Here is a 13,976-nt window from a genome sequence, read left to right as displayed (position 1 = left end):
CTCCAAACACGAGAACCTGTGTTTCTACCAAAAAGTTCTATTTTAGTTTCATCTGACCATAACACATTCTCCCAGTCCGCTTCTGGATCATCCAAATGCTCTCTAGAGAACCGCAGACGGGCCTGTACGTGTACTTTCTTCAGCAGGGGGACGCATCTGGCAGTGCAGGATTTGAGTCCCTGGTGGCGCATTGTGTTATTGATAGCAGCCTTTGTTACTGTGGTTCCAGCTCTCTGTAGGTCATTCACTACGTCCCCCCGTGTGGTTCTGGGATTTTTGCTCACCGTTCTTGTTATCATTTTGACGCCACGGGGTGAGACCTTGCATGGAGCCCCAGATCGAGGGAGATTATCAGTGGTCTTGTATGTCTTCCATTTTCTAATAATTGCTCCCACAGTTGATTTCTTTTCACCAAGCGTTTTACGTATTGCAGATTCAGTCTTCCCAGCCTGGTGCAGGTCTACAATTTTGTCTCTGGTGTCCTTCGACAGCTCTTTGGTCTTGGTCATAGTGGAGTTTGGAGTGTGACTGACTGAGGTTGTGGACAGATGTCTTTTATACCGATAATAAGTTAAAACAGGTGCCATTAATACAGGTAATGAGTGGAGCCTCGTCAGACCTTGTTAGAAGAAGTTAGACCTCTTTGACAGCCAGAAATCTTGCTTACTTGTAGGTGACCAAATACCCTTTTTCCACTCTAATTTGGGAAAAAAATCTTTAAAATTCAAACAATGTGATTTCTGTTTTTTTTCCACATTCTGTCTCTCATGGTTGAGGTTTACCCATGTTGACAATTCCAGGCCTCTCTAATCTTTTCAAGTAGGAGGACTTGCACAATTGGTGGTTGACTAAATACTTATTTGCCCCACTGTATACGAGTAAAAAAACAAAAACCTTGTTCAAGAAAAACATTAGTTTTTAAATTGACTTTAACAGAACTTGTTTAGGTAATTATTTGAATGTAAGCATTCTGAAAAGTTGTATCAGGTATCCCTGTATTAGATAATTTAGTTGTGTCAATCATCGCACTTGGTGTGTTTCTCAGAGGATGGCAAGGATGACTACACGGAGGAGTCTGAGGCAACCGCATGTGAAACCAGAATAGACGGCTCACTTCTGCCCCGAAAACCTAGCACACGGGCCAGGCTTGAGGCCCGCATCGATTCCCTCAGGGTAACGCACCCAAAGAGTTCTCATCACCACGATCAGCAAAGAACACAACTGGTGCATTGCTTTTAGCTTTCCCGTCTCGTGTTGACTATCTCCTCCTTCTTTGCTCCTGCAGGGAAGAAACCCATCAGATGAATCTGGGCTCTTTTTCCGCGATGGTAAAAAGCGCATCGACTACATCCTGGTTTACAAGAAGTCCAGTCCACTGGTGGAGAAGAGGTGCACGTTCGAGAAGAATTTACGTGCTCAGGGCTTAATGCTGGAAAAGGAGGTGATAACGTTCTCAAACATTAAAAAAAGGGGAAAAAGACCCATTGTTTTTTTCTGTTTGATATTTTTATTTGCTGCATAGGAGAAAAATGACAATTTATGTATATATTTTAGGGCTAAACAGTTAATTTAATGTGTGTGTGTATATAAATCCAACAATTTTGTATTTTCTGTGATTCTCAAAGCCTTCCTTGACAAACAATGACATCATGTTTGTCAAAGTCCACACTCCCTGGGACACACTTTGTAAATATGCAGAGCAGATGAACATCCGGATGCCTTTTAGGTAACACAAAATAGGATTCCAATGCACTGCATATTTTCTTTCTTTGACTGGGAGCTTCTCTAATGTGTCTCTATTTTCCTGCGGAAGGAAAAAATCCCACTTTACAGACTGGAAAAGCAAAACCTTGGGCAGGTAAGTCTTTTTTGCTTTGTGATTTTTGTCTGAGGGAAAGCTGGACGGTTAAATGGAACTAAATAGATCCAAGGCTGCGGCAAGTCTCCATAGACGTAAGCCTTTGAACGTGCAATTGAAAATCTGCTACGAGAGGCATTGTTATTTTGTCTCAACAATGATAGTTAATTAAACTGTCCAATCATGTCAAACATCACCAGAATGAACATGTCAAAGACCCTTTTCATTGAACAATACTGTCATTCATCCCCATTTAACTATCTATAATGTTTCAGTCATACAACAAGAGTGGCACAGGCTTATTTGCATACTATTTTAAGAAAGATGCAGTCATGCTTTGAAGTGATGTTCAAGCTATGTCCAAGCTCTGCACAGGACTCCAACATTTCTGTCTTATCTCCATAAGCAGACAGCTGCAGCAGTACAGTGACAAATCAAAAATCACCAACAAAGCAGAATTGGATTCATTGATTTTGCAAAAATATTTTCACATGAAAGTTTCATCTCAACACTTTTTAGAGCACTTATTTAACTCATTGGATGTCAGCCCTTTCAGTTAAAATGGATTGGACGTCTAGCACAATCAGAGGCATTAAAAGATGTGCTTTCAGAGCCAGTCCTCTCAGTTAACCTATGGACTTTTTAGGCCATATAGGCCCACCTGTATACCAAATGTTAACATTGTGGCAAACATGACCCAAAATGCAATGTCCACGTATGTGGATGGCAATTCTTTAGAGGGTTAGGTTTTGTTCCAATTAATAAATCACGTTGGCCGAGTGTTTAGCACGTCCGTATCACAGTTAAGAGATCAAGGGTTCAATCCCGGGCTCCAGCCTTCCTGCGTGGAGTTTGCATGTTCTCCTCGTGCCTGGGTGGGTTTTATCCAGGTACTCCGGTTTCCCCCTACATCCCAAAAACATGCATGACTGATCGAACACTCTAAATCAGACAAATCCAAAGTCCGGCCCATGGGCCAAATGCAGCCCGTGGTCAAATTTCATCCGGCTTCCAGCCTCTGTCATAAAATAGACAAAAAAAACTAAGTTGACTGCGACGGCCAACGCTTCAAGGATAGACGGAAATGGGACTATTTCCTTACTAAAATACGCAACATCTGTGTCTGCCTCATTTGCAAAGAGACAGTCGCTATTAGTAAAGAGTTCAATGTGAGGTGATATTACCAAACAAGACACACTGACATGTACGACAAGATTACAGGGAAGATATGCAGCGAGAAATTGAAGCAACTTGAAGCCAGTTTAATTTCACAGCAGCAGTATTTCTCAAGAGCCCGAGAGTCAAAAGAGAACGCTACAAAGGCTAGTTACTAAGCTGGAACGATGTATCGTTTAAACATCGCCATCGCGATGTGCGAGTGCGCGATAGTCCCATCGCAAGGACGTGCGATAGTTTTTTTTGTTTTTTTTTTTTTTTAATCCACGTACGCCTTTCTTTTTGCTCTGCGCACAGCCTCACACCCTCCCTCTCCCAGCTCTTTGTTCCCTGCAGTCACTGCAGCACTTGCTTATTAAAGTTAACGATGCTGGTTTTCTTTGATCTTCCAAAGAAGTGGACTTCACAGAGCAGCAATGTGTCAATCATCGTTTAACTTGTTAAACAGTTTCTGCAAGGAAGCCGCGCTGGAATGAATGTGTGTGTATGTGGAGACGTTCGAGACATATAAAATAAATGCCAGAAGTGATCTTGAGGAGTTTGTAATTTCTACATGTCACTCCAAGAGTCACAGCTAAGGTAGATAAACTACAGTACTTTATTCTTGTTCAAAAATTATTTGGTTGGACAGTTATGTTTAAAACTGATCATAATTATTACATTTGAAGTGCTTAAAAACCATTTATTAATTATATATATAAATATGTATATATAATTTTTTAAAATCATACTTTGGGGAAAAAAGTGAGAAAAAAAACATGTCTTATATGTATCTCTTTCCAATGCTAAATCTGAATAAATACATTGAGCACACACACACACACACACACACACAAAATCATATTGCAATATAATATCGCAATATATCGCAAACCCCCCAGAAATCGCAACAATAGTTTTTTCCAATATCGTTCAGGCCTACTAGTTACGAGATTGTTGAAATCAAGAATAAAAAATAAATAAATAAACCAAATGTGACACACAGAATGGCTTGCTAAAATTTGCTTAAATATATTCTTCTACGTAAAGGATGTCATCCAAGGTCGGCCCCCCACATTTTCACTACACCAAATCTGGCCCCATTTGCAAAACGTTTGGACACCCCTGCTCTAAATCAATGGTTCTTAACCTTGCTAAAGGTACCGAACCCAACAAGTTTCACAGGTGCATTCACCGAACCCTACGGAATTTCATTATAAAGCCATTTTTTCACAAATCCAAAACCTAGCAAGCTAACATCTAAGTTAATTCCTGTTCAAATTTCTTCCAGATTTTAAATTTACGACAAATAATTTGCCTTTTGCTGTTGACTTTCACATTAGTAAATGACATGAAATTAATTTCATTTCACAGTGTTCCTTTTTTTATTTCATGTCTACATTCTTATTTTAGTGTCACGTCCTTGCATCACATACTATTTTAATGACGTAAAACGACACATTTTTTTTTTTTTTTAATCTAAATAATTATCTATTATCTAACATTATCTAGAAATGGAATAAAGTCTGCAAATTGAGTGCAAATCAGTCCAAAAGCTGGTCTAAAACGCTTTTTCCTTAGATTTTGTAAGTTTACAAAATAGGGGTCTGTGTTTTTTAACCTTCACTGAACCCCTGAGGCTTACTCACTGAACCTCTAGACCAGAGGTCACGAAACCGCGGACCTCGGTCCAGTTCCAGACCCCCAAGCCATCTGGACCGGATTTCAAGCTGTCGGGACTAATACACGTTGCAACAACAAAAATAATTTTTTTCTTCGGGTTTGCAGAGCGGAGGTGGGCAACAAACAAAAACCTTAGCGGTGACGGGCGTGAGCCAGCCAATGGGAGTGAAGCATTTGAAAATTATTTTTAGAAAAGCATGTCTCACACTCGCTTTCCAGACTCCGTGGAGTGACAGCCAAAAACTGAGCCGAATGAAGTTGGAGGAAGAGGCGAAAAGGTACGGCAAATGGCGTGCTCAAAACTACGCAAGATTGATGCAGAAAACAGAGTTTTTAAGGAGGAGAAGACCAACACATTTTTGTTTATTTTACCTGGCGGCAGCACAAGACCGCTATGCCTCATCTGTTCAGAGACGGTGTTCTGCCAAAATCTGCTACATCGGCGAAACATTATTCGAACTTGACACCCAAAGTACTACCGTGCGTTCTAAACTTGTTTTGTTTGGATGCATACAGGCAGAACGTACTAAAAAATGCCTTAAGAAAAAACCACAATGGTTAAAACTAAGTATGAGAGGGTAATACATGCAAAAAGTATTTTTCAGGCAATGAAAAGGTTCTAAAAAACTAAATAAAAACAAAAATAGTGAGTACTCGCCGCTTCTAACCGATGTGCGCATGCTTACGCAAGCGCACTGAGCGTTGTTTAGACGTTTCGCCGCGTAGTAAGGAATGGCCGAACAACGGAAGCGCTTGTAAAAAGCAGCCATTTGAAAAGGCACTATGAAACGAAGCACGCAGCTTTTTCGCAAAGTTTCCCTATGAACTCTGCCATCTGTTCTCAAAAAATAGCGGAATTAAAGGCTCAATATGATCGCTTTATTATTTATTACTAATTAATTATTATTAAGTATTATTTATTACTTACTATAAATTAATTTTTTTATATTTTATTCACATTTTTGAATGTTGTAATTATCAGCATGGTCACGTAAAGATACGTTGGTATTTTTGGAAAAAAAGAAGCATTAAAAATATTTCCGGACCCGAGATTGTTGTAATTTTTTAATTTCGGACCTAGAGGATTTTTAATTCATTACCCCTGCTCTAGACCCATTTAAGACCCACTGCTCTAAATTGTCACTAGGTATGAGTGTGTGCACTAATGGTTGTTGGTCTCCTTGTGCCCTGCGATTGCCTGGAAACCAATTCAGGGTTGCATACTGCCCATAGTAAGCTGGGATTGGCTCCAGCACCCGGATGGCCCTCGTAAGGATAAGTGGCTCGGAAAATGAATGAAAAAATGAATAACACATATCAGTCACTCTGCCCATAAAGAGTTAATAAAAATTATCTGACATTATAGTTGAACTGAAGCGTATTACATATATATTTTGTCATTCTCATGTTGCAGGAAAATAGTCCAATTTATTTTCTGCTGTATAGACTTTCCATCTTGAGGAATGATGACCATTATTTTTAGCTCACAGACTTTTCCAAAGCGGTTGTACTTATATGAAAACTCACAGACGTAAATATGCTGGCAGTGTTTACTAATGGTCTGTCACTAACCCACGTCCCCAGCTGAACAAATAAATCATGTGCAGCTTGCTGCATCTACACCAATATTTGTACCTGTATACCTTATAACAGATATAAACCTTGCGTTGTCACAGTTTCCATTTATATTCCTCTAATCAATACTAGGGTGGCAGCACCATTAAGTCATTCTACAGCGCCTCGAGTTGAATGCGAGGTAGCTCAAAGGATTGCAATATGAAATGAAATAAAATAAAAGAAATGTGTTTGAGTTATGGAGGGATGAATATCACGGTGTCAAAATTGATGATAGAACAGCCCCTTGAAGGCATATTTATATTGATGCCAATGTACTTGCTTTCCATTGACGCCTATGTAAGTCGATGCCATTAACAGCCATGGACGTCCAAAATTTTTCCCATTCATTTTCAATGGGGAAAAAACAAAATTTCCCCAAATCAACAAAAAATGACCAGATATCAATAAGACGTGTCCCCCAAACGTCCCCGATTCCATTGACGCTTATAGGGGGTGCTGTCATTGACGGACATGGACGTCCAAATTTTCCATTCATTTCCAATGGCATTTCCTTTGTTTAATGCCATTGACAAGCATGTTCGTCCATTCTATAGATACCAATGTACTTGGATGCCATTGACGGCTATGAACGCCCAAATTTTTTCCCATTCATTTTCAATGGCAAAAAAACCAATGTCCCCAAATCAACAGGAAATAACCAGATATCAATAGGACACGCCCCCAAATGACCTGATATGATCAGGCCACGCCCCCAAATGTTCCCAAATGACCTTATATGATCAGGCGACGCCCCCTAAATGTTCCCAAATGACATGATATGATCAGGCCACGCCCCCTAAATTGTTCCCAAATGACCTGATATGACTACTTATTGATAAAGACTTCCATAAGAAGGTTCCGAAAAAACAAATGCCTCTATCAAATGTTATTTTATCTATTCTTGTGTTTACTAGTAGTGGAGTAACAGATAAAATCCAGTACAATCATTTAACTAATCAGTAGTCATTAACGACATTCGACGTCCAATCCATTTGAACTGGGAGGTTTAGCAGCAAATGTTTACTGCCAGCGTCCACCGGTACAAATGTACAGTGTATCACAAAAGTGAGTACACTCCTCGCATTTCGGCAGATATTTAAGTATATCTTTTCATGGGACAGCACTGACAAAATGACACTTTGACACAATGAAAAGTAGTCTGTGTGCAGCTTTTATCATAGAGGGACAAGAAAGCCTGCAAACAGTTTGCTGAAGACATGTCAATAAAGCACATGGATTACTGGAACCATGTCCTATGGTCTGATGAGACGAGCGGGCTTTCTTGTGTACCGTCTTCAGAAGAGGCTTCCTCCTGGGGTGACAGCCATGCACACCAATTTGATGTAGAGTGTGGCGTATGGTGTGAGTACTAACAGGCTGACCCCCCACCTCTTCAATCTCTGCAGCAATGCTGACAACACTCCTGTAACAAGTCATATGACATTTTGGAGGGAAAATGACAAGCAGTACTCAATTTGGACATTTAGGGATGTATGTTTTTTCAAAGGGGTGTACTCACTTTTTTGCCAGGGGTTTAGATATTAATGGCTATATTTTGAGTTATTTTGAGGGGAAAATAAATTAACTCTACTATATAAGCTGCACACAGACTACTTTTCATTGTGTCAAAGTGTCATTTTGTCAGCGTTGTCCCATGTAAAGTTATACTTAAATATCTGTAGAAATGCGAGGGGTGTACTCACTTTTGTGATACACTGTATTTGACGTCTATCACTGTCAAGGCACTGAAAGGTTGGCTTCTCAAGTCACGGTGTATACGTAGTGTGGATTAAGTTGCAATGTGCGAGAGTGAAAGTTAATGATCCACTTTATAATGTCAAAGCAGACAATCTTCATGTTAATCCGTGCTGTTAATCTCATCCTGCTGCGCTCCATCTGTGCAGCCGCTTCCATCTGAGATGTCGTCAGATCAAGAGCTGGTTTCCCAGAAATCCCATGAAGCTGGACAAAGAGGCATTGCCTGACCTGGAGGAGACGGACTGCTACACTGCCCCCTTCAGTCGAGCACGCATGCATCAGTAAGACATAAATTTGAAATTGACCATCACATTTTGCAGTGTGACATGATCAGATATCGTTTCACATGATCAGTATTTAACAGATTGCGTCATTCATTTCCATCTAGCTTCACTATAAACAACAGAGCGACCTTCTTCTCCAACTCGACCAGAAGCAGAATAGTCCACCATGTCCTGCAGCGCACAAAATATGAGGATGGAAAGTTAAAAATGGGTATGGCGCTGACATGAATTTACATTGTTGTAGTAAATGTATTCACTTCTCACTTAATTATTGATGTTTATTCTGCCTGTGCTTAACTCACCAAAACCATAACACAACTACTGAGTGCTATTAACACTTAATAAAACCTTGATTGTAATGCGCCAGCGAGAAATGGGACTGTAATGTTTGCCCAGCCTTAATTACAAGACCACTAAAAAAAAAGCTGAGTATTTCCTCCTCTAATATTTAGTCAATGTATTTTCTCATTAGCATGTTGAAAAAAAGTAGTGTCGGTGGCTGGGCTCACGGGGCGGGGTCTCCTCTTCGTCTGGGCTGTCGGTTAGAGGGATGGCGGTGGGTTCCGCTCCCTCCTCTCAACGTTTTCCTGCTTCTGCCTTCCTCTTCTTCTTTTCTACCTTGGTTTATGGTCTAGGGTTAGGTTAGATTTGAGTATGCTTCACCCCACCTACCGTCGCACCTGAGTATAAGTCGCACCAGCCATAAAATGCCTAACAAAGAGGGAAAAAAACATATATAAGTCGCACCTGAGTATTAGTCGCATTTTTGGGGGAAATTTACTTGATCAAATCCAACACATAGAACAGATATATCATCTTAAAAGGCAATTTAAAATAAAAATACAATAGAGAACAACATGCTGAATAAGTGTACAGAATAATAATGTTACATGATGCATGAACAACGAAATGCGAACATGGTCGGTATGTTAACATAACATAGCTATTAGGTTATTTAGATAACTATAGCATAAAGAACATGCTAACAAGTTTACCAAACCATTAGTGTCACTCCAAAACACCAAAATAACATATGTAATGATATAATAATGTTTTAATAATTTCACACATAAGTCGCTCCAGAGTACAAGTCGCACCCCGAGCCAAAAGATGAAAACAATACTGCGACTTACAGTCCGAAAAATACAGTAATCACATCTCCTTCTGACTTACCTCTCTTCATCTTTCTCCTCGGTTATCAGGCCCCCCACATGGTGTCCACTGGTATATATAATTAGCTAACAAGAGCACCACTATGTTCAAAGGTAGCATAGGCGTGTAATAATGTATTTCTTGTTGTTGTTTGTTTTTCTCTTCTGTCTGCTTCTTTCCTTTTTGTCCCCCCATATTCCCTTCTACTTGCCGCCTTCTCCTAATAAATAAAACATAATGAACATCCACAATGGGAGTATGTCAAACTCAGATCCATTAAAACTGTTCAGACCATAAGGACACTCAGATTCCTATTCTCAGTGGCTAAGCAGCTGAGCAGGGCAGGTTAAATAAATAAATAAATGAAAAAAGATAGTAGTGTCAGTTTTATGAACCTATTCAAGACCAATCAACATCAAGTGCCTTCTGGTAGTTTTTCCGCTCTGAACTTATTAGTTGTGCACTCATTGGACACATTAGAGTGTGCCAGTAATATTCTGCCTTGACGTCCACTTTGTTTAGATGTGTAATTAATTCACTGGTTGCCATTGATGCTTATAGAAGTCCAATCCATTTGAACTAGAAGGGACTGACAGTCCCAATCAAAATGGATCATCTATCACTGTTGATGGCAGCCAAAGAATTAACGATCATACTCTAATCCCCCAGAATTAGTCCGTCTGTCTATTTGCCTGTCTGTCCGTCCATCCATCTGTGCGACTTCATTTGGAGACTCAATTGGACGGTCGACAAACTTGAGGCGAGGAAGAACATTCTTATACATTTCAAGCAATTTTGTCAAAAATGTCCTAAAAATCAATAGAAAATATATATGTCAGACACAAATAATTGTTTCCCTCTCCATTACCAACCGGTCCCGGTTAATTAAAGTAACTTTAAATTTTGGATGAGTGATTGCTACAGAAACAAATAGCTTAAAATAAGCAAAATCGGTAAAAAAAATATATGATGGCTTGCCAATGAGATTTAACGCAGTAACTATGCGATATACATTTTCTAAGAGTGAAGTGACTGTCTTTGCGCAAATTGTGTCAGGAAAACAATGACCAAGCACCAATGAAAATACTAAACAAAACCTACCGTAGATCTTTATTGTGATTCATGCAGTGCTGTACTCTGTCTTACTGTTGGTAACATGGTGTTCATTGCTGGATTTTACAAGGAGCATAAATAATTGTGCCAGTTCAAATAAAACCGTTGGTAAGCAGGTTTTTTTTTTTTTTCTAGTGGACGCAGCTATTTAAAATCATAATGTTTTAACGCTTCTCATTTGTCTAAGGCTCGCATATGCTGATAATTGTTACGGTAGGGTAGCTTTATTGGAATGGGCCCTTCACTGCAGAGGCGCAGTTCTTGACTGATTTAAAACTAAAAGGCACACTTTATTACACTGCAGGTATCAACCGGTTACTGGGCAACAACACGTACGAGGCGGCCTTTCCTCCACATGAGGTAAGAAGTTTAGAATGTGTGCGGAAACTGTTAGAAACTGCAGCTAATCTATTTTGCTTCCTTCTGTTTTTTCATTAGGGAGGATACAAGAGCAGGCATCCTATTAAGACGCATGGTGCCCAGAACCACAGGCACCTGCTTTATGAGCGGTGGGCCCGTTGGGGGATGTGGTACAAGTACCAGCCTCTGGACCTCATCAGGTACTCTGCTTTTGGAGATAGTGAATGCATTGGCAGAAGGATAATGATGATGGAGTTGCTGGCAAGCGAGATTGAGGAAGAGATGCTTGATAGATGGCGTAAGGGGAGAGAAGAGGGCAGTAAGTGGATGCATAGGATGACGTGCTAACAAGTTGGGCGGCCAGTGCCATAGGTTTTGATTTATACAGGACCTTCCTTTATTTAAACGCCTCACCCCATCCTGCGCAGCATCGAGCAGGACACTAATTTGCAGTATTGGGAAAGGTCATTTTCAACATGAACTAGTTCAAATTGCAGTTCACAAATTTTAAAAATGAAATGTTCAGTTCATAATTCAAAATATTGAACTAAAGTTCATGGTTAAAAAAAAACAAAAAAAAAAAACTTTTGTAATTCTGTTCTTTCTTCTCCCCAAAAATTGCTGCAAGCTATTATTGACGGTCGATATAGAACCACAGACAACAATTATTTTATCCACGTTAACACTGAAACTGTGTAAGAGTTATCTTTATATTCCAGGGTTGCCTCTACATATAAAATATTGTGGCGCACCGCCACACCAAAATAAAAGCCGCCACGCCTTGCAAAAGAGATGTTTTTAAAAAAATTTTAAGGCCATTTAAAACTAGTAGCAACCCAGTGTGGAGGGTTCAGCGGCAACCAATTCATTGTGTATTTTAATGTCCATAACTATGTGCGGCCCTTTAAAGAGTATTACAACACCTGGGGAAATGGTAATATTCCATCATTTATCCATAAACGCATGCCTTTTGGATTCATATCATGCCACTTTGTGTAATTACACACATCGCAACACCAAGAAAATGATAGAAATTTGGATCGATTGTCAAGCTAAAACGACTGGCGCCCGAGATCCCCGAAACTAGCATATTGTGTGCGTGACGTCACAACTAGGAAACACCCGGCTCAGTGCTTGGGTCCTGACAAAGCACTGAATGGCGGCGATGATGCTGGACAATTTTGTTTCTAGTTGCAGCGACGAATCCGACGTAACGAACGTTCTTCTTATAGTGACGAGGAGAGTTATGAACCTTTCTTTGGTGTTTTGGGTTATCAATTTGAGCCCAAACGAAAGCCAATGCAGCCTAATTCAATGATCATTGAGGGGAGCAATGACACTGATGAAACACCGGCAACAGATCGTGTGGGAAACACCGAATGGTTTGTTTTGCATTTCTTTTTGTGAAGCTGATACACCGTGACTGCAAAATAAAGTAATATATAGAATAATTATCATTTATTGTGTTATAATAGGACACAAACATGAATGGAATTAAAGGATTTGTTGTATATATTTTACGAGCGATAATATATACATTTGTCCAGTCCTATATCTAATGCATGATATGTTTTTTATTATAAAAGAGTACTCACTCTGGCCATTTTGAGCTTGGCTGCTCCCCTCCTTTGCTTTGCCTGGGGTGGTGGGGTGGTCACATTAGTGCCAGTCATCGTCCTCTTTCTTGATATCTCGGGACATTTAGGTGGCTTGGCGTGTATGGGGGCGCCGCATCTGCTTTCAGCAGCAATTTCTTAGCAAAACCTGATTTCATTTGTCCATAGCTTTCAGGTGTAGCTATGGACACCTGAAGAGGAGAGGTGTTCCCAGGGCCTTTGGAAGCGAAACAGCCCCACAGCATCACTGACCCACCTCCATACTTCACAGTGGGTATGAGGTGCTTTTCAGCATGCGCATCTTTCGTGGCACGCCAGACCCACTTAGAGTGTTTGGTTCCAAAAAGCTCAACCTTGGTCTCATCTGACCAAATCACACGGTCCCAGTTGAAGCCTGGGATTGTCTTTAAGAGACGAGCTGTGACGTAGAAGGAAGCAAGAAGGTTGAAGTTGAAGACTGGGACCGTGTGCTTTGGTCGGATGAGACCAAGATTGAGCTTTTTGGCAACAAACACTCTAAGTGGGTCTGGCGTACCACAAAAGATGCGCATGCTGAAAAGCACCTCATACCCACTGTGAAGTATGGGGGTGGGTCAGTGATGCTGTAGGGCTTTAATCAAAATCTGTTGCCCTCTGCCCGAAAGTTGAAGATGGGTCGTCACTGGGTCTTTCAGCAAGACAATGACCCTAAACATATGGCCAAATCTACACAGAAATGGTTCACCAGACACAAAATCAAGCTCCTCCTATGGCCAACTCAGTCCCCAGACCTTGTTTTGTTGGCAAAAGGGGGTTGTACAAAGTATTAACACCAGGGGTGCTAATAATTGTGACACACAATATTTGATGTCAAACAATTTTTTCTTTATGTGGGATTTTTCCCCCACTGAATAAATGCACTAGTATTGAAGGTTGGATTTTTCTCTTTTTTTCCATTAAGGTCCCATATTATTTGAATTAAAAAAAAATATTAGAAGCTAAAAAACACATCTTAACCAGGGGTGCCAATAATTATGGAGGGCACTGTAGCTGTAATCAGCTACGCATTTTACGTACATGTACCGTGGCTGAGAGCTAAGACATTATCCTGGCCAATGAAATATTTCAAATAGATCTTTGTTATGGTTCTTCTTGGGAAAAAAATGTGGGAAAAAAAATCTAATTTGTCATGCTACTGTATGACGCAATCTTGCTGTGGCACGACATGGAGAGGCTTAAAAAATCCTAGGGGAAACCCTGTAATATCCGCGTTGGTACTGACCTGTTCGTCGTAAAACTCGCTTAAATGTTGGTACTGGGCCGGTGTTCTGTGAGATTTTGCACCCGTTAGAAATTGCAACTTTGCGGTTCTGCGCATGCGCGTCACATTACAAACGGCTG

At 40.3% G+C, this 13,976-nt stretch overlaps 1 protein-coding gene across 1 annotated transcript in view; it reads left to right on the top strand.

Annotated features, from left to right (window-relative positions):
• The window catches only part of ano3 (anoctamin 3), a 103,693-nt gene that overhangs the window by 45,934 nt on the left and 43,783 nt on the right, over positions 1-13,976 (top strand). Inside the window, exons 4-11 of the mRNA XM_057836987.1 lie at positions 1,046-1,173; positions 1,286-1,441; positions 1,626-1,726; positions 1,814-1,858; positions 8,218-8,352; positions 8,460-8,566; positions 10,925-10,980; positions 11,059-11,180. Of these exons, the coding sequence (XP_057692970.1) occupies positions 1,046-1,173; positions 1,286-1,441; positions 1,626-1,726; positions 1,814-1,858; positions 8,218-8,352; positions 8,460-8,566; positions 10,925-10,980; positions 11,059-11,180 (850 nt within the window). The remainder of the gene's footprint in view (positions 1-1,045; positions 1,174-1,285; positions 1,442-1,625; positions 1,727-1,813; positions 1,859-8,217; positions 8,353-8,459; positions 8,567-10,924; positions 10,981-11,058; positions 11,181-13,976) is intronic.

This window comes from Corythoichthys intestinalis, chromosome 5, assembly GCF_030265065.1.
Source record: "Corythoichthys intestinalis isolate RoL2023-P3 chromosome 5, ASM3026506v1, whole genome shotgun sequence".
NCBI lineage: Eukaryota > Metazoa > Chordata > Actinopteri > Syngnathiformes > Syngnathidae > Corythoichthys > Corythoichthys intestinalis.
This window is presented reverse-complemented; position numbering and strand designations above follow the sequence as displayed.